The sequence below is a fragment of the Trichosurus vulpecula genome, chromosome 6 (genome assembly GCF_011100635.1).
Source record: "Trichosurus vulpecula isolate mTriVul1 chromosome 6, mTriVul1.pri, whole genome shotgun sequence".
Classification (NCBI taxonomy): domain Eukaryota; kingdom Metazoa; phylum Chordata; class Mammalia; order Diprotodontia; family Phalangeridae; genus Trichosurus; species Trichosurus vulpecula.
In genome coordinates, this window is record NC_050578.1 from 213,866,574 (window position 1) to 213,893,701 (window position 27,128).

The window sequence follows — 27,128 nt, forward strand, 5'->3', positions numbered from 1 at the left end:
TCATAATCTAGGAGTATCACAATATCTCAAAATTACAAAAAAAATACACTTCACACATTTGTTAAACCAGGATTCACATTATCCATAATTTATCACTGTATACTATACAAGTATTTACAATTATTATGGGGCAGTGAAAAGAACACAAGATTTGAAATCAAGAGACCTGGGTTTAGAACCTGAACCCTCATATTTACTATTTATCTACATATCACAGGGTGTTTACAAGGATTAGATGAGAAGTAAAGTTCATTTTAAACCTCCAAGCATCAAATACATATAAGCCATTTTTACAGCGAGCACTGTACCTCTCCCACAGCTGTTACTTAATGTTTGTTGATTTGTCACAGAATTGTTCTATTAAGTAACTTGCTCATGCAGCAAAGTAATTCTTTCCTTGTTAAGCACTGGCTTTGATGTAATGAAGGCAGAGATGGCTAAAATTACCAAATGGTTGATCCTACTTCATTTTAAAAATCAATTCCCAAAGTGAGTACAACAGCATATCCAGAAAAATTAATAGTTCTATAGTACAGAATAAAACTATGAATCGTTTGGATAGTTTTTCATCCTCTAATACTCAAATTTGATGCACATGCATTTTTTTTTTTGTCGGTGTTACTAAACTTAAATCATCTGTTAAGGATAACAACCATTCTCACTCATAAGAAAGCTTACTGCCAATTATACTAGGCATTGCTTTGGACCAATCCCACTTCCTGCCCTGTCCTTCCAGTTAAAAAAGAGAAAGAAAAAAGTTAAATCCAAAATCATTATAGGAATTTATCAAAAAGAAACAGTAGATTACTTTTCGGTAAGAACTGAAAGCTAAATCCATAGTAAAAAGAAAAGTCAACAAATATCTTTAAAGAGAATTTTATTATCTACTTGTATGCATGATTATAAATAAAATTAAATACTGTTGCTCAAGGAGGCAAAGGATTTAACAAAACTAAGAAACTAATATATTTCTTGTTCAGTTCAAAAGGCAATTCTCTTGGTTTGCCTGAACTAATAGAAACCTGACACTTTAGTTCTCAGACCAAAGTAAATCATTTTACTAATGCTTACTGACTCAATCTTAACATTTATAGTATTCCTCTTTAGTAGGGCCCTTCAATTGTTCTGAATTCCTGGAGAAAATCATCACTGAAATAATCTACCTTTGTTGGCTAAGGAACCAACTTAAAAACATAATAAAAGGTAGGAAATCTAATTCAACCTTGGACAAGTTATGTTAACTCCATACCCATTTTCTTACCTTAAAAAAATATAGGTATTAGCATTTTAATATAAAAAGATATAAAATAAAAATAAAGATGTATTTCCAAATCTAATGCACCACTCAAACAGGCAAGTTTGAGTTAAAGAAATAGTTCTGAGGATAACTGAAGAATAAATTCTGCTAAGTTAAAAGGCAAATAAATATTGGAGGTGTTGAACTAAACTTCCTGGAGGTTTCTTTGATAAATGATACTTTTCAAAAAATAACTGGAGACTTATAAACATGTTTTTGTATGAGAGCGAATAATATATGAAAAAGCATGGCTCAGTAAACTGAACCTATGCCTAGGAATCAGAAAACATTAAGACCTAATATCAAGTCTGACCCTAACTACAAGGTGAACATGAGTAAATCATTATCATGTCACAGTTTCAGTTTCTTCATTTGTAACATAGAGGAAAATGCTATATTTCACCTGCTGATGTAGGGGAGGTTGTGGTGACTAAAGGAATCTACCTCAGAGTACCAAAGTTCTTTTAATTCAGCAGAAAAGACTAGTCTAGTAATTTGATCCAAAAGCATCATATAAAGTAAATATCATATATTTTTGCTAATAATTCATGAGCAATATTATAAAGCTGGAGGTATGCTTTAAAATTTAAGTTAAAATGCAATATGATCTTGAATGTGAAAAAGGCTGTAATCAATAAAATATTCAATAATGACAAATAAATGGTTCATGGAGGGATGCTTAATCCAATGCATAAATATAGAGTGGAGGAAATGAAGGTCTAGCACTAGTATTATAAAAAGGGATGAGACTAGAGGCTGATGAATGGAATAGGCTTCCAGAGGGCAAGGGGAGACCCAATCACAAAGACAGGAATAAAAGGATGCAGAATTAGGTTTTTTGGTTCTTATATGAAAACATGAAGTAGTTATATTTGCTGGAACCATCACTATAGATGAAAGGGTACTAGCAACATTTAGGCAAAGTAAGGTTTTAATTTGTGAAGTGCATACTATGTTTCATCTTTAATATCCGACAATCAACTTGGTGATTTGTCTGACCTCTGATACAAAGTACTCTTTGTTTTGAAGGTCATTGTTTTGGAAACAATGAAATATCATCTACTGGGTAAGGGAGAGATTTGAGAACAAGAATCTGTTGGAATGAAAACAGGTATCAAGGCTGTTCATTATGGACTTCTAGTTGCCCAAGAAGGTTGAATAACTATTGTATAAAACAGGAGATCTAATAATACAGAGCTCATCCTTGAAATTTTGTATCAGTTTATTCCTTTGCACAGGGTAGAAGGCAACTGCCATTTTCTTTATTCACCAAAAGAAGTTAAAGAACTAAAGTAAGCTGGCAGAAAAGTAGGAAAAATGTGGTTGCTCTCTAGACAAGGCTCAGACTCTGAGTATGCCAAGTAGCTTAAAGTGCAGAGAAACCACAACAAATAAACAGAAACAAAATTCACTTTAAGTTAAACATTCAATCTTTTGTTAGAGCTTTAATTAAGAAGTAAGGGGATGATGGTCTTTACTTAAAAAAAATGACTAAGATAATACATGTATTTTATGTCTACAAACCACGAGGGCAATATGTATTTCTTTCTGCTGAAATGGCTGCCACTAATGAGAGATTTTTGATTCAATTGATTCTTTCCTAAATACTTTCACCAAATGGATTTTACAATTGATGAATGACTTTAAAATGTTATAATATGTAATATAGCAGAACACAGAAATATCAAGTATAAATTAATGGACACCTCTGCCAGCAAGTTGGAGCTGTATATAAATTTGCAAATAAAATGCTGAATTTATGATGTGCATTTTGCTGCCCAAGGTCATAACAGAATCAAATAAGATCATTACTCAGTCTAACAAGCTAATACTGATGAGCTTCATTTATATGCCATTATACCAAAATTGTTTCTTAAAATCCTACCCATCCCTCCACCTAAACTATGCTTATCACCACCTCATTAGGGAGCCAAAAATATTAACAAATTATCTAAATGAACAACTATAAGTAGTATAGATCACTCACAAGCTATACTGACATACCAATCCTTGGATATTTTCAGCACATACTTTTCCTATTAACCATCCTTCAGGTTAATCAAAGTAATGAAACTAAACAAAAGACTTTTTAAAAATGTTATCTGTTATATTTATACTATCTTGGGCATTGAAAAGAAAATACTAGACTGTTCACAAATATTTTAAAAAACAAAAGAGGTCAAACATAGACTAATAAATCGACAACAAGGGACTTGAACCATTAACTACTGAAATGAGAGTCCACTAACTAAATTCAAATGGCTCCATATTTTTCTAAACTTTATACTAAATCCAGCAGAATTTGTTTTATGCCTCTTTGTAAAAACTCTAACCAAATTCCCAAACCCCTGAGGTTCGATCCATTTTGGTTATTCTAAAATGCTTCCCAGTAAACAAAGCCTAAAAGAAGACGATAGGGAAATGGTAAGATACACCATGGGATTTCTTCACTGTAAGGTAAAACTTACAGGAGAATCAACAAGAGTATTGGTGAATGTATGTGCAAATAGAGAGTAGAAGAGAAGCAGAAGGCAAGGAAGAAAGCCTAAAATGATCCTTTGCCTTTTTGGGCCCCCGCAGCCCTTCTCTATTCAAAGGGGTAGCTCTGGCAGCCAAGTTGCCATGGTGATTCTACACTGGATGCAGAAGTTGTCAGAGCAGTCTCTGCTAAGACTTTTAGTTGCAACTACAGAACAGCTCAAAACAAACCTTCTGTTGGCCAGGTAGAAGCCAAAGAAGAGCTAGGAGTCTCCCCCCAAAATCATGAGCAAGTGGATAGATGGAGGCTGTTTGCTCTTCCACCTGTAGGCAATCACGGAGCAAGCGCAGTTCTTCATAATCAAAGGCAAAATCAGTTTTGTCTGTTTGGAAACTATCCAATTAAGTGAGCCTCTAACAGTCTTTTAAAAGTTATTTATAATAGTTTTATTCAAAGAAACTAGTAAAATGTCTTTTAAAAGAGCTTCACAATGTTCCTTGTCCTGGCGCAATTAGATAAAACTCTATTCACTGCAGGATTCTCAGCCATACAACTCAGCCACAATTCCAAAAAGAAAAGCCAGAGTTTCTGAGTCTAGTGATGACAATGGATTATTACAGCAGAAATTTTTAGGAAAAAATCAATTCATCACATAGCCATTTACAAATCTATTATAACAAAGTGACAATTTTTAATCAGGTTTATACTTGAAATTCTGTTAAAAACAATACTAACGTGGGCTTTAAAAAACGTTTCTGACTTCTATGTTTTCCAAAGTAACTCATCATGATTAAAATTTTCACAGTATCCTAACTTTAGACGTCATTTAGTCTAACTCCCAATTTTGCAAATAAGAAAACTAAGGGGAAGTGTCCTAAGATGTCCAAGTGTACTAATATGTATTAACATGTCATCATATACAATTAAGTACCAGAGAGGGATTTGAATAGGAGTCCTCAAACTACCCTTCAGGAGCTCTAGCAACTGCACAAACGTTTTAAGTGTCTCTGCAAGGGCACCTTCAAATGAACTATTCTAAATGGGGGAGGGGCACGCCCTCTAAACCTGGAAAAACCAAGCAAGAAGAAGGTGACAAGGAGGGAAGGAGGGGCACACTGCATTCAGCCGCAAGACAAAGGATATAGTAAATGGAGAGGGAAGACAATGACTACTTGGAGGGTAAAAAGATTCAACTTCAGCCCAAGAATCAAGAACAAATTTTCTGGGAAAGTAGTGAGTTTACCTTGTCTAGGAGGTCATACACTGATTGATGTATCTTTTAATGGAAAGGAACATGTAAACCTAAAGCAAAGTGACAGACATTCCATTAGAGAGCAAGTTCTGGCATTTCTCCCCTGGTCAGTATCCATGCCACCCTATGTACTGACCAAACTATCTCCAATTCAGTCCTTCATGCCACAGCAGCTACATCATATATCAACTTGCTTCTGGTAGAAAAATCAAACCCAAACCCCAACCCATCCAACAATTCGGAGTTTTTATAATCAAGGGAGATAGTGTGATATGGTGGAAAGAACAGTAGAGAGATTCCTAACGCCTGGATGCCTTTCTTTGTATCCCCATTCACATGACCAAACACCAGCCTAAGTCAGGCCCTCTCTACCTCTCCCCTGGCTGCTGCACTAGCCTGGTAATTCACAGTGAAAAGGGCACATCCTTAAGAGCCAGAGGATTTTTTGCATAGCTCTAATTGTTATAAAGACTTTCTTCAGACATTGAGCCTAAATGGACTCATTGCAGTTTTTATACTTTACTCTAGGCTCTGTCCTTGTAAGTCAAACAGAACATGTCTAATCCTGTCTCCACATCATGGTCATTCAGACACTTGAAGACAACTAATGTATTCAAATTCCGGACAAATTAATCTTCAGGTCTAGGAATAAGAAATTAGAATTTCTAGGAATTCTCAAAACCATATTTACACACTTTTAAATAATAAGTGACTACAATAATAAAGTGAATCATTTTTCTGTGACAGTTACACTAAAACTTTCAGAGGTTGTGGAAACACAATCAGGATAACACAAGATCTAGCATCTTCCACATTAAGGGATCAAAGGGCTTGGAACATGATATTCCAGAGGTCAATGGAGCTAGGATTAAAACCAAGAATCACCTACCCAGCAAAACTGAGCATCATGCTCCAAGTCAGAATATGGATTTTCAATAAAATAGTGGACTTTCAAGCTTTCTCAGTGAAAAGACCAGAGCTGAAGAGAAAATTTGACTTTCAAACACAAGAATCAAGGGAAGCATGAAAAGGTAAACAAGGAAGAGAAATCATAAGGGACTTACCAAAGTTGAACTGTTTTGTTTACATTTCTACATGGCAAGATGATGTGTATAATTCATGTGACCTCAGTATTAGGTTAGCTGAAGGGAATATACATATATATATATACACACACACACACAAATAATATATATATATTGAATATGAAGGGATGATATCTAAAAAAATAAAATCAAATTAAGGGATGAGAGAGGAATACATTGAGACAGGCTGAAAGGGAGAGAGAGAATGGGGTAAATTATCTCACATTAAAGTGGCAAGAAAAATCAGTTCTGTAGGAAGGGAAGAGGAGGCACTCTCATCAGATTTGACCTGAGGAGGGAATAATATACACACTCAATTGGGTATCTTACCCCACAGGAAAGGAGAAAGAAGATAAAAAAGGGGGGACAATAGAGGGGAGGACAGATAGGGGGAGGAGGTGATCAAAAGCAAACACTTTTGAAAAGGGACAGGGTCAAGGGAGAAAATTGAATAAAGGGGAAAGGAGAGGAAAGAGCAAAATATAGTTAGTCTTTCACAACATGAGTATTGTGGAAGGGTTTTACATAATGATACACTTGTGACCTATGTTGGATTGCTTGCCTTCTTAGGGAGGGTGGGTGGGGAGGGAAGAGGGGAGAGAATTTGGAACTCAAAGTTTTAAAAGCAGATGTTCAAAAAAATAAAAAGCTGTTTTTGCATGCAACTGGGAAATAAGATATACAGGCAATGGGGCATAGAAATGTCTCTTGCCCTCCAAGAAATTAAGGGAAAAGGGGATGAGGGCAGTGGGGTGACAGAAGGGAGGGCTGACTGGGGAAGGGGGCAATCACAATATATGCCTCTTGGAGTGGGGGGGGGAGGGTAGAAATGGGGAGAAAATTTGTAATTCAAAATCTTGTGGAATCAATTCTGAAAACTAAAAATATTAAATGAATAATTTTTAAAAAAGTACACATGGCAGCAGCACGCCTTCGATCAAACATTAAACGCCAAAGAGCACTGTGCTAGGATACAAAGACAAATAAGATGTGCCCTATGTCCTCAAGAAGTTTAGAGTCTAAGACACAAAGGAGATAAAATACATTTAAACATATATAACAACGATCACAATATACTGAGTGCATAATGGCGATAAGAAAAAATATACTTCCTTCTTTATGAGGATAAAGTATGAAGTGCTGGGGTAATGCTGCTCTTCTGGTATAGTGTGACCATTGGCTTTCCTTATCTTTTCACTGCCAGAGCCTCTTGCTCGATAATTTGGGGCTGCCCCCATCCAGTGACTGTTCTACGTAACACAGTATGTGTGGTCACACTGGGCAGTCTTGTGTTGACTGATAGGTTTCCCATGGAAAGCAGATAAGCCCAGTAAGTGAGCATAGAGAAGGAAGGAAAGCTAGTCATTTGGAAACTGCCATAAAATGCTGCTATCATGGACATCAAACGCATTTATCAAAGTGCTGATGTCCTGTGAACTCATATAACCTTTCTCTGAAGTTGTCACTGGTATTTCATCACACACTGCCTTGCACAATTACTTCCCTGTTGCATTTGTATGAATGAATTTTATCTTACCAACTAGATCATAAGTTTCTGAAAGCAGGTACTTTTGTATAATTGTGATATCATACAAAATAAACAAAGGAAATTAAATATAACCAGTGTCTTTTAGAACTTGTTATTCAAGAAAATGAAAAGAGAAATCCTTAAAATAGGACAAGCTAAGATTTTATGGATTCTTTTATCAATAGTGATTATGATGGAAATTAGCAAATATATTAAGGGTAAATAAAATTAATTTGGCCATTTCTAAAGACAAATCCATTAATAAAAGGCTAGTGCCTCACTACAAAGGGGTATTCAGGATGTGCACAGGTGGGAGAGAAGCAGAACATGAAAGGCATATGGCACTTATGCCCCATGCTAAGTCTGTGAGGGAAATGCATCTTTATTTAATAAAAATGAACCCCCTAAGTGCCTAGCGGTGATCTGAACATATCATGTGCTCAACACTTTGATTCACTGCTAACAAAGTAATTAATGATTAGCAAATGTATATTTTACTCATTGCACTTCATATTGCTTAATTATTAGATCACTTAATGAAGGATTTAAGTGCCTGCTCCATGATTTAGTCACAACATTTCAGCCTCCGGTTCCCCATCTGAAAAATGAGCATAATATCTATACTATGTACCCTATAGTACAGTTGTGATTAAAACCTTAAAGAAAACACAGACATCATCTGTTATTTAGATGAATATATTTCCTTCTATTCAGTTACCTCAATCTGTGAACTTGGCATAATTTATATTTACTACTGAGACTAAATACTTGAAGTTCATTCCAAAGTTCAGACATTTATAAAAAATGTACTAGAAGTACTTTAAATTTTTAGATTTGTTCTGATTAGAAATTATACTATAATATGTACATTAATTTCCATAAAGTAATATATGGTATGGGCAGTATAGAGAAATACCACCTTCCATTAATTTGCCATCTGAGGGAGAAACCTCTATATACTTACTCAGATTTTTCCTGACACAGCAAAAAAAATGGGAGGGCAAGGCCACACTCAACTATTCCAGATTTAAAGCAGTCTCACGTTGGGAAACCTAAATAGTGGTAACTAGAAGTTAACTAGAGGAAATGTCATATTGAATAGAAATGTTCAACAAGATTCTTTTGGTCTTAAAATCCTATACCAAAGAGAGCTGCAGAGTTATTTCCTGTTTTTATTAGAATGTAAGCTCCCTGTGAGTAGGGACTGTTTCATTTTTGGTACCTGCTTCCCCCGTCCCTTAGCCCAGAGTCTGGTGCTTAATAAATGTTTGTTGATTGGCTGATACAATAAGACAGAAGCTAAAAAAAATACTGACTTCTTCAGTGGAGGGAAAACAAACAGATTTAGAGTCTGCAGAAATGAGATCCATGAAAGCCAACACGAAAGTGATGTAGCTGTGGCCATGAGAAATAGCAGTAACAGCAAAAGCCAGTCCTGTCTATAATGAAGGAATACTGAATAGAGTGTCTTTTCTTCCAAGTCAATATTTATAAAATAACTACTAATCACACATTTGATAATTAAATTCACGTGAAACAGGCAAAAGGACTACTTTCTTCTTCAATGTCATGCTGCCATATATTTACAGTAGATTTCTGATCTCAGACACACACACACTTTACAGAAATAAAATGAACCTAGGTCCTTCATGGCTTCAAGATGGAAGAGTAAACTTCAGAGCAATGGCTTAGCTACAGGCAGTTAGGCTCCTCCTCAAAGGGCAAAGTCCTGTCACCAGGTGATTTTTCCTGTGACCACAGCAACTCCTGAAACCCTCTTCCGAGGCTTATAGTTTATACAGATAAAAGGTGGTCATCTCCCCAGCAAGCAGGGCACAGCCCTACCTGTGCAGTCACAGATCTTTTTAAGCACAGAAAAAATACAGAGCTAAAAGGTTCAATTTTGTTGATGAAAGGCTGCACACTTCATTAAAGAAGAACATGGGGGAAGGGGAGAGGGAAGGAAAAAAAAGAAAAACACACGGTAATTCTGTTGTATATTTGAAAGGAATAGCAAGTTGAGTACAGCAGATTTGTAGTTTCGTGTACAATCATCTTTATTATTATACTATCTTATGGAAATGTTTGTTTTACTCCATAAATTAAAAATAAAATTTAATTTAAAAAAGAACACAGGGAATGAACTAGGAAGTGCCACTTAGAATTCATGGTTCATAGTCAGTCAATAAATATACATTAAGCACCTACTAGTGCCAAGCACCAAACTAAGTGCTAGGGATAGAAAGGAAGCCAAAAGACAATATCTGCTCCCAAGGAGCTCTAATGGGGGTGACAACATGAAAACAACTAGGTAGGTATTAAGAAGGTATATCTAGGATAAACTTTAGATAGAAAGGACTAGCATTAAGGGGGATTAGGAAGGAATTCTCTTAGAAAGTGTAATCTTAATTGGCACCTGAAGGAAATCAGAAGGTGGAGATGAAGAGGGAAAGAATTCCAAGCATGAGAGACAGCCAGTGAAAATTTCTGAAGTCTAGATATGGAGTGTCTTGTGAAAGAAATATGAAGGGAGTAAAATGTAAGAAGCCTGGAAAGGAATGAGGGGCAAGTTGTGAAGGGCTCTGACTGCCAAAGAATTCTAACTTTGATCCAGGAATTAATAGGTGACAACTTTAGTTTACTGAAAGGGAAAAGGGGCTGTGAGCAGACCTGCACTTCAGAAAGAGACTGATTTGAACATTGAGTTAAAGATGGACCAGATAAGGGGGAGACTTCAGGCAGAAAGACCAAATAGCAGGCTACTGTAATAGTCTAGGTGTTCAGTGACGTGGGTCTGCACCTAGGCAGCGAAAGCATCAGAGGAGAGAAGGAGGTGCATAATGTGAAAGATCTTAGATACTGGATAGGAGGAGTTCCAGTGGGGAGTCAGAGATGACAGTTAGGCTGGGAACCTGGGTGGCTGGAAAGATAGTGATTCCTTCCACAATAATGAAGTTTGGTGTCTAGGGAGAAAGATAATGAGCTCAGTTAGGGAATTAAGATCCGCCCATGGCATGGCTAGCCTATGACTGTACATTTCTATGCTACCAAGCCACAAAATGCCTCAGATGCAATGAAGTCTTCTCAACTGTTTTTAGAACTTTAAGACTGAAGACATTCACTTCCAAGTTTTGCGTTTGTACTTGCATTCTACCCAAAGTTTAGAGACCTCTTAACTATAAAAAGATACAGATAAATGTAAGCTCCTAGAGAACAAGGGCCCGAGTTATTCCTCTCTCTTCCTGAACTCCAGTGCAGCTCTGCACACAGTAAGTACTCAACGAATGCCTGCTGGATTTGAATACTTGATTTCTCCCATTTCAGTGAGTTCCCAGTTGTTGAAAAACAATCTAGTCATTTTTTTTCAAACTCAGACAACCTGGAAAAAGCAAATTATAGATTCTTCAAGAGTGAAAAGATAAATCTCGTTAATTTGGGAACACTTTTGTTCAGAACTGAAGTCTGTGACTCCAGAAGGCCTTCAGGCAAGTTAAAATTTTCCAATGTTATCAAACCAAGAGTTGTTAGGGTAATTCTTTTTCAAATACAAAAATAGATATGTTTTTTATTTCAAATACCAAAGCTCCAAACTCATGTAGAAAGTTCAAACAAAGCCAAAACACAGGGATGCTTTCTTGTCTCAAAAATGAGGGCCACGTCTTGGGTGTGACCATAACTGCCTCGTTTCTTACCTCTCTCAGTTTAGTTTCAAGTGTTTTGGGCACCTTGTTAATATCAAAATACCAGCTACTAAAGGCAACAATGTCTGGAATTCATCCAGACCAATTTCGGAGATGTCACAGGATTTTGGAGTTGGAAAAAGATCTTTAAGTTCATCTAGTACAACCTGTCACCCTCGGCAGAAATTCCCTTCTGCAGCTCGTCTGACAAATGATATTCTTTCTTTGGAGAACAACTTTTCTCCGGTCTTCCAAACATAATCCACCTCAGAAGCAGCCAGAAGCAAACTTCCCGTCCCTCTGGCATCCTCTGCCTTTTCTAATACAGGCAGTACTGGTTCTCACTGATTTTCTATTAGTCTCTTTGGCTCCCACAGTATCACTAAATAAGCCAACTCAACAACTGGACTTCAGAGGAGTGAGTCTCATTTCAGTAACGATGACTACATTTCAAAGAGTGGTCCAATAGTGTCACCCCCTCCCCCTCCCCCAACCCCAATTCATTAAACTCTAGTAGTTCCCCAATGCCTCCAGGGAAAATCCTCTGGCATTTGAAGCCCTTCACACTTTTTCGGTGTTCTTACACCTTATACACCTCCCTCTCCAAGCTGGTGACTCTGGCCTTCTGGCTGTTCCACAAACAAGACGCTCCATCTCTTGGTTCCTAGCATTTTCTCTGACTGTCCCTCATGCCTGGAATGCCCTCCCTCCTCAAATCTGCCTTCTGACTTTCCTGGCTTTCTAGAAGTCCCAGCTAAAATCCATTTTCTACAAGAAGCTTTCCCCAATCTGTATTAATTTTGGTTCTCTCCGTGAATTATTTCCTATTTCTCCTGTATAAAGCTTCTTTGAGTGTTGTCTTGCCTATCAGATTGTGAACTCCTTGACTTTTGCCTCTCTTTGTATTCCCAGTGCTTGGCACAGTGTCTGGCACATACTAAGTACATAATAAATGCATACTGACATTATCTCACTTGATCCTTGGAACATCTGTAAAGTGCTCTGCAAATCTTAGGTAGCTTTACAACTATTAGTTTTTTTAATAATTTTTGTTGTGATAGTCCCAATTCTGAACTCTTTATTTTAAACTGTCAGGGAGATACATAACCAAAAAATCTACATAAGTAGAGGGAATGTTTATCTACATTTCAGTTACATTGAGAGGCAAATAAATAAATTTTAAAAATAAAATAAAAATAGCATGCCACCTCTGATGTCCATATTGGTATCATATTATCAAATTTAAAGGATACAGCCTTCCTGTCTCTTAATCACTAGAACATAAATAGACAGCATATGTCACTAGTGGTACAAATCCACACTGTTAGTCAATGTTGCTCAACTATTTTCAGAATTATTTTTTAGGGGATGGGTGGGGAGGGAGGGACTGGGAGTTTGTTGGTGACTTGAGTGAAAACATGATGGACCAATACACTTTTAATAAATTTCTTTGTCGAAATAGCTCTGTAAAGACAGACTTAGTATGGAAAAAAAGATCTGCCCTTCCAATTAAAGGACACGTTAGGTGCAGGAGATTTCATAAGACTATCACTATGATGAAATTAGATAATATATGTAAGAGGAAGTTCTACTGTGACATGAAAAGAGGACTGGTCTTGGTATCAGAATATAGCATAGCCATTACTAGCTCCATGATTCAATCTCTCTGAAGCTCAGGTTTCTTGTCATTAAAATGGGGATAGTATTTGTACTACTTTTACCACAGTTATGAGAGAAATGATTATTTCTCATATTAATAACCAATTATTGAATTAGGACTAGGGTTTTTCCCCTTTTCTACTTCCTCATTCAGAAATCAGTCCCTGAAGGTTATTCAGGCAGCCTTTGAAGTGCAGGGCTGATAAGAGGAAAAATTCAGATCTGTTCAGAAATAAAGAAATTTTAATTTAGGTTAATTGATGGATTTTGTCCCATTGTGTTTTACTCAGATCTGGGAAAAAGTGGCTTCTTCCTTGTGTCTAGATTGCCCTAGATAGGGTGATATGAGTACAGATAAGTCTCTCTGACCAAGACTGAGTGATCAGTCATGTCCTCCAGCCCCTCATTAGAATAAACCCACCTCTCAATATAATATTCATTCTTCTCACTGTTAACCAATCAGTGTTGATTGTCATGCTCAGGAATACCCACTCTCCCAAGGGCAGGTAAGTGTTGAGTGGGTCCCATGAGGGGTCTTTGGCATTTGAGAGTGTCACTGACCCCTTTTATTAATTAATATTAGCATGATTAATAAAATAATTACCCAGAAATTATGTCTCTCGAACTTTTTATACATCACAGTTATCATCAGGTCCAATGAAATATCAAATGCAAGAACACTCAGGAAGTGTCACACTCAAATTTTCATTATTTAAATAAGCTACACATGGGCCTTTTGCTACACTTTTTAGTTCAATATTTCAAATAATCCTCAGGGAATGAGTTGTTTCATGTAGCTCAGTTTAACATCATAAGCACAATTTTTAAAAAGGTTTTTAATAGATACCTTTTGAAAATGGGTTATAAGCTTCCCAGTCATTTTAAACAGAGTACACTGAATATAACTTAATCATTGCTTAATAATTCTGGGCCATGAGCACATTTAACACAGCCAGAGTAGAGCACAACTAAAAGGTTCCAGGCTGTGCTATTCAAGTTTCTGTGTAATAGGTTCTGTTTTCTTCTTTACTGAAAATTAACAAGTATGTCTAGGTATTTCTCTCCCCCAAGCCCCCTGTCACTTTTGATCCTGTATCCTTCTTATAGTGCACATATCTTAATACTCCTTTCTCCCCCGTCGTACTGTAAACTTCTTGAAGGCAAGGGCTGTTTTTAAATTCCGCATCCCAGTGCCTAGAACAGTACTCTGCACATGGGAGACACCAAACACAAACTGGATCGAAAATGTTAATGTATATTAGATCCGTTTAACCTAATCTAATCAAGCTTATAGAATTGTTTGTCAAGTAAGAACAGGTAATATTGTCAGTGAAATCAAAGAAACTTTCCTATGAGTAAAGTTACTGAACATAAGAAACACAGCAAGTTTAGCTGTTTAGGGTCTTCTGGTTCTTAGCTTCCAGTTGGTCTTTCGACAAAAGTATTTCAAATAAGTAAAGCACTGTCGTTAGTCTAGAAAGTTTAACTGTCAATTTTCAGAAATTATCAAAATATAGCTTTAACTGTACTTCACTGAAAAGAAATAGAATTTCCCCTCCTCCCCCAATGGCTTAGAAATTATATAATTAAAAGGCAGGAGGCAGTCATCAGATTCTGATTGATTCAAAATATTTTATTCTAAAAATAATTTGTAAACTTGCTGAACATAATCTCTGTAACAACCAGAAGTGGGAAATTTATGAAGCTTCACAAAAAAGGCATTTGATTGCATTGTTCTAAACACTGAAAGATCACTGCCATTATCTTCCTAATAACAGTTATCTATGTTCATAGAAAAAAGATCAATGTTAGGCTTTTCAATTTGATTAAACCTGAACATGAGTTGTTTAAAAGAACAGCTCTCCTCTCGATGTTAGCAGGGTGTGCTGTCAGGGTGGGAAGCCACCAGCCCTTAAATTGGGCCTCCTCCTTTCACCAGCTTTGGTGGAACACGTTAAGCTATGCAGTTCATGGCTAGCATTGCAAAGCTGCAAAAAAGGCTGCCAGTCTTCAGTGACAAGAGCCTGCAAGTCCACAAGAGAAGATTATTGCTCCATTAGGTTTTTTTTTAACTTCTTTTTGTGCAGGTGTCACTGTGGGTCTATATATCTGTTTTTCTACTTCCTATTCTTCATTTATCCCATTCTTAATATTTCTCTTAAATGGCCACCACAGAGAAAGAAAATAAATCAATCATTTGTTTTGTTTCTAAAATAGTTTTATATTGTTTCTTTTAGTTTAAAACCATCTGGCTATAATATCAATAAATGAAATTGCTTTTACTTAGGTTGCCCTTGAATGATTTTCTTTTGGGGGTATGCATGGTCAATTGGGATGAGGTTAACAAAGTAGAATTCATGAGAAATATGAGAACATGCTGCTGTTTAACAAGAGAAAAGGGAAGCCAGGAAATATGGCTGACTTGTCAGTCTCAGTTAATAACCTAAGTAAAAAAAAAAAAAAAAGCAAGTCTCTACTACTACTATTTTCTCAGAAGGCAAGGCTTTGATTCACCTCCTCCTTGTCTTACCCTTCCCCCCAAACCGATCATGGGAGTTTCACTCTGAAGAAAAGTCTGGATGACCTGAGCAAGGTTCCTCTCAACCCAGATTCTAAACTGGGATATAGAAGTAATAATAATATCTAGCATTTAAATAATGCTTTAAGGTTTGCAAAGTGCTTTACAAATATTTTCTCATTTTTCTTATCAAAGCAGGTGCTATTATTACCCCTATTTTACAAATAAGGGGAACTGAGGAAGACAAAAGTTAGGTGGCTTGCCCAGGATCACACAACTGTTAAGTGTCTTGAGGCTGGATTTGAACTCGGGTCTTCCTGACTCCAGGTCTAGTGCTGTGTCACTTAGCTGTCTTAATACTAATGGTCAACACATGGAAGCAAACTAAGCTACATACTTATTGAAATTCTTCATTCAGGAGAAAAATAAAGCTTGTAGATTATTTAACACAAAAAAATCTTTAAAATCTATACACTATACATATATTAAGCTATGTATATGTACAGACATGTACATGCCTCTGTGCGTAAACATGCATACACATGTTCAATAGTTCACTGAGCTCTAGTTAATGAAGGTATGATACACATATAACCAAACACATATTATTCCAAAATATGTTAAGAGGATCGATTTTAGAGTGGTATGATAGTAAAACCCACATCTCTCTGGGGATTAGTAAAACTAGAGTCCACGTCTGGCTTTCTTTTGGGGATCTTTTTCAAGAGGCAATCAGTGGATTCTTTCAATTTCTATTTTACCCTCTCGTTCTAGAATGTTAGGGCACTTTTCCTCGATAATTTCTTGAAAAATGATCATGGCTTTCAGGTAGTCCAATAATCTTTAAATTATCTCTCCTGAAACTATTCTCCAGGTCAGTGGTTTTTTCAATGAGATATTTCACATTGTCTTCCACTTTTTCATTCTTTTGGTTCTGTTTTATAATTTCTTGATTTCTCATAAAATCACTAGCTTCCACTTGCTCCATTCTAATTTTTAAGGTGGTATTTTCTTCAGCAGTCTTTTGGACCTCTTTTCCATTTGGCTAATTCTGCCCTGATCTGTTGCATGGCCTGAGACCAATTCATATTTTTCTTGGAGGCTTTTGATGTGGACGTTTTGACTTTGTTGACTTCTTCTGGCTGTATGTTTTGATGTTCTTTGTCACCAAAAAAAGATTCTATAGTCTGGGTCTTTTTCACTGCTTGCTCATGTTCCGAGCCAATTGACTTTTGAGCTTTTTCTCAGGGTATGACTGCTTTCAGAGTATAGAGTGCTTTATCCCAAGCTTCAGGGGTTTGGGGCTGCTGTTTTCAGAGCTATTTCTATTCTGAGGTGGTATGACGCACCACAAAGCTCTGCCACCCAAGTGCTCCTCCTCCTCCAAGAACCGTCAACCAGGACCGCGACCCAGATCCAAGCAGGGCAAAGCAAGAGAACCTTGCCTCAGGGCCAGCAAAGCAATCTCTGCACTCCCGCTCTGACCAGCCGCTAGATTCCTCCCACCCTGTAGGCCTGGGGCCAGAAGCAGCCACTGTACTGTTGCTGTTGCCGCCACCTCCACTGCCCCGGGGCTGAGGCCGAACTGTGCACTTCCCTCACCCAGATCCAGCAGTTTTCTCACTGACCTGCTCTGTTGTCTTTGACTTTGTGGGTTAAGAAGTCTGGTAACTGCCACAGTTCAGTGATTCATGGCCCTGAGGCCTGCTTGGCCTGATCTACTCCATGCCTGGTCTGTCCTAGCAGGCCCACGTTGGGCTGCATTCTGCTCCCAGCATGATGCAATAAACCCTTCCTAGCAGCCATCCAGGGCGTCTTGTGCCGGAGACTTGTTTCCCTCTGTTATTTCATGGGTTCTGTAGCTCTGTAATTTGTTTAGTCATTTTTATAGGTGTTTGGAGGGATTTGGTGGACAGCTTAAGTGAGTCCCTATTTTTAAGCTACCATCTTGGCTCCACCCCTTCAAGATCCAGGTCTGGCTTTCTAACAGGCTGTATGATCCTGAGCAATCAATTCACCTCACTTCATTGGGTCTCTGTTTTCTCATTTGTAAAATGAAAGACTTGAACCAGATAATCTGTAAAATGGTTTCCAATTCTAAAATTACATGCCTATTAATTCACAAGTCATTTGAAGAAGGGTTCTGAAATGGTCGCGGGTAGATCCATAACATAGTAATAAAAGAAGTTCATCACCACTATTATTACTGTGGTGGTGGTAGTGGTGGTTGTGGGCATAGGGCTCATTCCTAATTTTCAGGGTTATGTGTCATAGAAAATAATAATGCCCAGAGACAGGCAGAAGGCTGGATTGACTGGATCTGCTCCAGCACAACATGTCCTTAAGGTATCCTCTTCTTACATTATGTAAACCATAGAGATAGAGATGGTGTTCACTTTCATTTTTGTTATGTTGATATCATCATAGTTTTAAAAGACAGTTTATCTTCCATCTACAAAATGGAGTCCTTTTCAATTTTTTTTTAAAAATCAGACATCCAAATGCATTCCATACCTCAATGAATAAAATTATAAAGGAAACTTTAAAAAAATTTTTAACTGTAACACTATTTTGACCAACTAGCTAGTTCCAAGGGAAAATAAACAAAATAAAATCAGATGTTGGAATGGGGAAAAAAATCTTCCTCTATAATTTTCTCTAATCACATACTCTCAATTTTCAAAAAACCAGGAGAGAAAAAAATCATTGCTAAATACACACATCACTTGTACAAAGGATATTCCTTCACTGTTAATTAACTAGTTACAAAGCAATACTAAATAAGGGGAAAAAAAATGAAAATTTCCTATATGGGGAGGAAAACCCACTAAATTTCTAGAGGCACATCTACTCGTTCCTGGCTCCTTTAATTCAGTGTTTATTTTGATAAAACAGTTTCACCATATTGAAAAAAGGACTCCATAAGCAAAAAAAAAAAAAAATTCAATGCATTCAAGGTAGAACAGAAAATTGAAAAATTTAATGCTTCTATACCTCCCTCAAATTAGTCAATAAAGTTCATTTAAATATACTCAATCTATTCTAAATTAAAATAATCCAACCAACCAAGAGAAGGACTGGCCAACATGCCAAGATAGGCACAGAAACTTAAATAAATGTCTGCATAATAAAACTATACAACAATCTAAATTCCATATATTTTCACTATCTGTCGACACTGAATTGAACTAATAACTGTCCTTGTTTATATTTGTTGACATTAAAATGTCCCATTAACAAGTCCTCTTCTGTTTATGTTGATGCACCCTATTAAGATCTTGCTTGACACAAACAGGCCAGCAGCTGTCTAGGCTCCGTAGGTCCTTTGGAGGGAAGTGAGAAGCAAAGTAATGAGACTGTACCTATTAAGAGCTGGGCTCTGGCAAAGATGTACATTTGAGGAACATTTATTAACACTATTCATTAATGTACTAAGCAACACTTATCTGGAGAAATGACCCATTTCTCCATTTCTACAAATCCCATGAGAAAACGCACACCTACCTCAATGCCACTTTGCCTGGCAAGTTTGACTGCTGTGTTGTAGTAGCCACAGCGCAAAAGATGCTCCACCATCATGCGATCCATGCGTTTTTTTTTCCACATGTTGGCAGCTGCTGGCTGATCACTGCTGTGCTCTTTAAGGTGCTCAATTCTGCGTTTGCACAACTTTGCACTCTCATCCTCAGCTTGGATCGATTCGACTGCCTATGGTGTTAGAACAAAGAACAAGAGCTAGCCTGGGCATCACAAATACAGCTGACACATGACACTTAACTGCCTGTCATCACAACTGTTTAAAGTCAATTAAAAAAAATCAATGTGGCACATACTAATCTTCTATAATGTAAAACCTGGACAAAATGTCAATATAATGAAGTCTTTCAAAAACAGATGCCAAGGAAAATTTAAGTAAAACTTAAATGAATTCACAGGTACAACCAGTAAAAATTCATTGTTCAACTGATACAAAATCTGACTAAAATGCAGAAGGACAGACATGCTAATACCCTGTGGATGGAGGTATGATTTTGTCTGCTCTCGAATGCAGTCTGGAATCATGGTAAAAAAAAAAAATGATTAAAATTTCATACTGTTTGACCTAGGGATCTCAGTGTTAGGCATCTGCTCTGATCACAGGGCCAATATACACCACAATATTCCCGGCAGCACTTTTCGTGGTATCTAAGAACTGGAAACAAAGTAGATGCCCATCATTTGGCATATTAATGCAATGGACTATTACTGTACCCTAAGTAGAAAGGTAATAAAGGGTTACATCACGAGTATGAAGAATTCAGAGAAGCATGATGAACTATTCCAGGATAAAGTAAGCAAAAAATAGTATACCCAATGACTATAATGTAAATGGAACAAACACAAAAACTAAACTATAATTATAATAAGAGTGGCTCAGGAAAAATGACAACACTTTGATGCCTTCTTGACAGAGGTGCAGGACTATGGATGTGGCATGCTGATAATCCTCTCAGAATTACACAGTAGGTAAACACAACAAGTAGCCTATGGGGTAGATAGTAGGAATATAATTATTCCCATTTTATAGAGGAGAACCCTGAGGTGAAGTTCTCATGACAACTGGCCTATCTAGAACCAGATAGGGCATAAAATGGTAATATTTAGAGCTAGAAATACCTTAGAGATAATCAAGTCTATTCCTTTTACTTGGGGACAACTTATAATTCCAAATACAGGATTTTTTCTCCCACCAAAAACAATTAAACAAAAATAGAATGTCTACTTCCATGACACATTATTTTAGGGGGAAAAAAGAATGAGAATTGTTTAGGGCATACACTGTCATTACAACTGCATCATTACATTCCCCACTCAACTCTTAAACTTGGGGAACATTTTCTGTAACAGGGGCCCTAAGTGGAGATCTACTGATCCAGGTCATTCACCTTCTCTAAAATTTCTCGACTTAATTCTACAATAGATTGAACTTAGATAATAACTCTGATAATCAACAGTGCAGACAGATATTGCACTTACCAAAATCAACATTATTTTCTGAAAACCATGCAGTTCTAGATAAGCTGAACTGAAAAACTTACTTTAAAAATGCTAGACCTAGGGTTTAAATTCAGCAGTTCCGACAAGGTCATTTCAACAAAACTCCTTACTTAGCACACAATTCCTTTTCAACAATATCAGAATAAAGTCAGAATTTAATATAATATAATGAAACAAATATCATATAGGCTATTTCTTATCAAATTTGAGATAACTATCTATGTACATAGAGACCACTTAGAATCAGATAAGTCCTCCTTGATAAGTAAAGCATTTTGTACTGATGTCAGGCCATCAGAAGTAGCCTTCAGGTAGCCCAGAGAAAAAAGCTACTAAGACTTCAAAAGCAGGGATTCAAGGGATTGTTGATGTCTAGAATAACATTGGTAGGGGCATACAAGGTGAAAGTGGATTTTAGCAGATGGTTAAGGTCAGCATTTCCTTAGAAGAATGGAGATGGGGTGGCTAGGTGGCGCAGAGAGTAGAGCACCGGCCCTGGAGTCAGGAGGACCGACGGAGTTCAAATCTGGCCTCAGACACTTGACACACTTCCTAGCTGTGTGACCTTGGGTAAGTCACTTAACCAACTGCCCTGCCTTCCCCCCTCCAAAACAAACAAACAAAAAAGAAAAAGAATGGAGACAGGGCCCTGTCAATGAAAATGGCATAAGGGGTAAACAAAGCTCTGACATGATTTTCAGATCTTAACTTTATCAGTTCAACTACTACAAAATGAGTTAGATAAAATTTTTGGAAATGAACAATAGCAGATGTGTGTATAGTACTAACAAAAAGCTATGAAAGTAGCTCCTCATATGAAATGAGTCAGAAGAGCCACCAAAGCACCAAAAGCTCAGCTTAAAAACAGGGTTCTACAGGGGAAACAAGACAGAAAAGCAGCAGCAGCCTCTCGAGTGTTTCTCCACACAAAAAGCACAGCAGGCCAACACCTGGACCAAAGTCATGGCCTCTTGGAGTAGTTTTCTTCTTGATAAAAATGGGGAAAAGACTCTCTGCATCCCCTAACTGGGCACCTGTGAAAAAAGTGCTACAGCAATGAGAACTCTGTTGCTCCCAATGCTCATGATCAGAAGGGATGGCTCTCTTCTTTCCATGGTCAAATGATACTCAATGTCCTTGGCTTCTTTGACCAGGGGTTGAGCAGCACACAGGAATGGAAGGCTCCTGACCTCTGACCCTGAGGAAGGGGTCAGATTCTTTGTTAACCACAACATTCTCGGGAGTGTACAGGAGAAGCTTTGACTCAAACATCTCAGGTCTTTCTCTTCCAGTCAATCTTTACATTACGGTAGGTACTGTGGGGAAGTTTTATGGAGATGTTACCTCTTTATTAGGTTTCTGTTGCTGATTCATGATGCAATGGAAAGTGTGATATTAGAGTTAGGGGAGCCCAATTCAAATCCCAGCACTGTCATTCACTGCCCACTCTCTGTGGGCAGGGCCCTGGGGAAGATCACTTTACCTCCATAGATCTCAATATTCTCATGTTCTAACAAATGACACCTGCCTTCCAGCTCTCATTCTACCAACCTCAACTCTGGAGTTTTATGAGGACTATAAAAAAGCATTATAATTTGTTGCAGTAAGTGGAACAAGGATCTGGTTGGTAAAGGGCTGTTTTTAAAAATCCACATCTGGGAGGGGGGGGAGGGCAGCTAGGTGATGCAGTGAGTAGAGCACCTGGAGTCAGGAGGACCTGAGTTCAAACCTGACCTCAGACACCTGACACATGTACTAGCTGTGTGACCTTGGGCAACTCACCTAACCCCAACTGCCCTGCCAAAAAACAAACAAAATAAAAATCCATAACTGAAAGAGCAACCAACATAACTGCAAACACTGGAAAGAATATTCTAGATGGTGGAATCCTACTTTCAAGATTGAAGAATCCTGTCTGACCAGTTTCATTTCATAAATGGTTAACACTCAATAACTGGCAAAATTCCATCAGGTAAAATGTCAGAGAACACTCTATAAACTTGTTGCTTAACTTGCTATTCTACTATTCACTAAAGCATACTCACTTCATATTATGGCGTGGACTTAGCACACCTTATAAAATAAAACAAAACTAAGATGCGTTTTACAAATAATTTTATTGTTTTGTTGTTTGATCACTTCAGTTGTGTCAACTCTTCATGACCCCATCTGGGGTTTTCTTGGCAAAGATACTGGAGTGGTTTGCCATTTCCTTCCTCAGCTCATTTATATATGAGAAACTGAAGTAAAAAGGGCTAAGTGACTTGCCCAGGGACATCCAGCTACTAAGTGTCTGAGGCTGGATTTGAATTCAGGAAGTTGAGTCTTTCTGACTCCAGGCCTGGCAGTCTATCCACTGTGCCACTTAGCTACCCCTTTTTTACAAACAATGACTACTTTTAATTCTCATCAAAGCTAACTTGTCTCTAGCTGCACTTTTCACTGAAACAGATACAAAAGAGTAAGAAGAATGAAAAAATAGAACAGAAAAACCACGTTTTGCATGCTCATCAAAAAGAAATCTTTACCACTGCTTCTGTAAATGTGTCCTCAATAGTTTTAAAATGACTTAGCAATTTGTATACATCCAAGCATAAATTCTGAAATAATTTAGGCAACAATTGCTTTTATCTACTGACAAAACCCTGCTTTAAGCCAGGACTTAAAAACAAATAAAAATATTTAAAATACCAAACAAAAGACAGTCTAGTTGCCATAGGACAGGGCAGAAAATTTCCTAAGGTTTCCATAGTGCCAATTATCTTACCTCTAACAAATACTTTAATTAAAAAACCAAAACTCCCCAAAGTCCCTAAAAACAATCAACCTTTTCTCTCATCTTCATGCTTTACCCCCAACCCCACAGAGCTGGGCTCTAATGTGGAAAGGTATCTTCAACAAATTAGTTCCTTGGTAGGTTCAAAAACTTCTTAACATTATTACTGTTCAGCTGTTCATCAGGAACAACATAGCAAAATATCTAATTTTTAACATTTCTATTAATTTATGAAGTACTCTGCTTCTTTTATTAGAAGAAACCTTGTGCCGCAGTGGCAAGAGCACTAGACTTATAGTCATAGGAGCTGGGTTCAAGTCCTGGCTTTGAGAACCTAGAAGCCCTTCATGCCATATTTGGTGTCCTCTAAAGCTACCACACATCCTAAACAAACAAAAAACAACAAAATTATTCTCTTAAAGCAACAATATAAACTATAAAACATGCTGAAATCCATCTGGCTCTTCTATCTTAATAGATATAACCCTGACCTGTCTACTACATGTATGGATACATCGGTGATGACATTTCAGCAGGCTGATATATGCCTTTAAAAATGCATATACAACTATATTAAATTCTTTGGAATTGAGGTTTGGGTTTTTTTTTTCTTTTACTGTAAGAGTCCATAAATTAGATTCAAGACTACATAACAGAAGGTTCCACTTGTCCATCATTTCATCTTGCAAACAAATCCACAAAAAATTGCAATGTGGTTCCAGGATACAGAACCCTCCACCCCCAATTAATTATGGCTTACATAAAAGCCAAGCATAGCATATAAACAATGTTGCTGTTATTTTGTTTGTGGTTATGTAAATTCATCCTGTTGAAGAAAACTTATATTAAGAATTCAGTAAACTTTATTTTTTTTCGGGGGGGGGTGGAGGGTGGTAATGAGGAGTTGCATACATTTGTACTTATATAGCATGTCATTTGAAAATATTCCACCAAAAATATTGAAACAGCACTTACCTTCCTCTTTAGGACACTTAACTTTTCAACTACTCCATCTAGGAGACTAACAACTGAATCAACAGCAGGACAACTGCTCAATGTTTTTTCTAATTCTGCAACTACCATGGTGACGTGACTAGTCTCTCGGTCAATGTTTTTCTGTGCAGCTCGAAATCGCTTGTTCAGTGTTTCATAGGGTACCTAAAAAAAAGTTACACAGAATAATGCATAATAAGCAAATGTGATTGAAATAAATTTTATAAAACAAGACAGACTAGACAAATTTCCATCATGACCAAGGTGTTTTTTTTTTTGGTGGCAAAAAACACAGGATCCAATTGTTGGAAGGGATCTTAAAGGTCATATTGTTCAAAATGTGCCTTTACAGGAATCCTTGAGGTACTCTATCTCAATCTGCTCACTCTCACCTCCTTTACCCACACAGATCATAGCCCATACTTGGAATGTATTTTTTTTTCTTTTCTTTTTTTTACCTGTTGATCTCAATGGTAATATTTTATTTTTTCCAATTATATGTGGAGACAATTTTTAGCATTCATTTTTTATAAGATTTTGAGTTCCAAATTTTTCTCCCTTCCTGCCTCCCCTCCCACCCTTCCTAAAATGGTAGGAAATTTGTATATGTGCAATCATGTATAACATATTTCCTGTAGTCATAGTTATGAAAGAAGAAATGAACTAAAAGAAAAAAAAAATCCACAAAAAAAGTGAAAATACTATGCTTTGATTTGCATTCAGAGTCCATCAGTTTTTTATCTGAATGTGGATAGCATTTTCCATCACGAGTCCTTTGTAACTGTTTTGGATCATTGTGTTGCTGAGAAGAGCTAAGTTGTTCATAGTTGATCAACACACAAGGTTGCTGATAGTGTATACAATGTTCACTTCATACATGTCTTTCCAGGTTTTTCTGAAATCCTCCTGCTCATTATTTCTTATTGCACAATAGTATTCCATTACATTCATATACCATAACTTGTTCAGCCATTGAGCAATTGATGGGCATTCTCTCAATTTCCAATATTTTGCCACCACAAAAAGAGCTGCTATAAATATTTTCGGTCCCTTTCCCTTTGTTATGATCTCTTTGGAATACAGACCTAATAGTGGTATTGCTGGATCGAAGGGTATGTATGCATACTTTGATTGCTCTTTGAGCATAGTTCCAAATTGTTCATCAGCATGGTTGGATTAGCTCACAATTTCACCAACAGTGTATTAGTGTCCCAATTTCCTGGAATATTTTCTCCTTTCTTCATTTGTATCTGTTAAAAATCCTATTCTTCCTTCAGGGCTCAACTCAGGTGTTACATCAAGATTTAGCTTTCTTTAAGAAGTATTCTCTTTCTCCTCTAGTTTTCCTAGAGTATTCTGTTGGAATTCTCTGTCTCCCCTAACACACTATACTATTATATCTCCCTACCATACTTTACTATCTATCATATTTGTGTACATAGAGATGTATTGTGTCAACTTCAGTCCCTCCAAAACATGCCTGGGAACCAGATACAAAATACCTAATTTTTTTTTTCAAAGTAAAAAATACAATTACCTGTCTATTTCCTGAGTTAATGGAATAAGAGTACAACTAATAACAGAATTGAGATTATAACTTTACTGTTACACTTGAATATGGGTGGATATGGCACTGTAAGAACTCATACAACAGCTCCCATGCTCAGACACAAGTCTTTTACCCTTCTTCAATCTTAAACCCTGACCGCTGATGGTTCCAGGACTACAGAAGGGCAGAGAATAGTAAAGTAAATGGGACTTTCAGATAACTCCTACATTTTTGCCTTAATTTGTAAGTAGTTTAAATAACAAAAGAAATAAAAAGCCTACAAGTGACCCAGATATATGGCTCTTCCACTACTTTCCTTCTGCCACCAAGGAACATCCCAGCCCAGCCCTACCACACCCCCATGTCACAGCAGTGACAGTTTTATCTTATGTCTTCTATAAAGGTGCTGCTCTAGTGGCTCATCTTAGCCCAGGATTCTCAGATGCAATGGCAGCAGTGTACGAGCTCTGGCAAGTTACACCAGGTGAGGCGTTTGGGTTTATGGGCTGTATCTGCTGCCCAACGATGACCTCAAAGTCTGGAGAGAGATTCATTATCAACCGAGTGGGTGACAATCAGCTGATTCACACTTCTGAGAGGCAGCTCATCACATAAGCAGTAAGAGCCTACTATGCGCCAAGGGCTGTACTAGGCACTAAGACAAAGACACCAATACAAACCACCTCGGGACTGTGCTGCCACCTTCTGCTTTTGGGGGGATGGTAGTAGAGTGGCTGAAGCCACCACAAGTTAATGGTGCTATCAAGCAACTAAAATAAAAAGACACCTCTCAACTTTCTGTTAGCAATCTACAAAAAGAGAAGTTTAAAATGACAAGTATGATCAATCAGAATCACTCTTGTTTTCCATAAATCTTTGGGGGTAAATGAACTTAACCAACTATTATATTTGGAGGTGGGGTGGCATACTTGTTCCAAAATGTATTCTCACAAAATACAATGAGGAACAGCTGGCAAAAATGTACAAAGTTTGGAGATAGAATGTCTTGTGCAAAGAACAGCAAAAAGGCCAGTGTCGCTGGTTCAGATAGTACAAAGAGGAGAGGAGTGTAAAAAGACTGAAAAGATATGAATGGGTAGGTTGTAAAGAGTTTTAAAAGCCAAACAACTTCACATTTGGAGTTCACTGACTAGGAGGTGACATGGTCAGATTCACAGTTTAGGAACACCACTTTGGCAGCTGAGTGGAGGATGGACTGGAGTGGAGAGACTTGTGACAGGGAGACCAACTAGCAGGCTACTGTAATAGTCCAGA

At 37.3% G+C, this 27,128-nt stretch overlaps 1 protein-coding gene across 2 annotated transcripts in view; it reads right to left on the bottom strand.

Annotated features, from left to right (window-relative positions):
- Positions 1-27,128, bottom strand: part of MAEA (macrophage erythroblast attacher, E3 ubiquitin ligase) — a 130,358-nt gene that overhangs the window by 80,277 nt on the left and 22,953 nt on the right. For both annotated transcript variants that reach the window (XM_036762345.1, XM_036762344.1), the window contains exons 2-3: positions 24,287-24,469; positions 19,003-19,206 (exon numbers count right to left, since the gene is read on the bottom strand). In XM_036762345.1, coding sequence (XP_036618240.1) covers positions 19,003-19,206; positions 24,287-24,469 — 387 coding nt within the window. The remainder of the gene's footprint in view (positions 1-19,002; positions 19,207-24,286; positions 24,470-27,128) is intronic.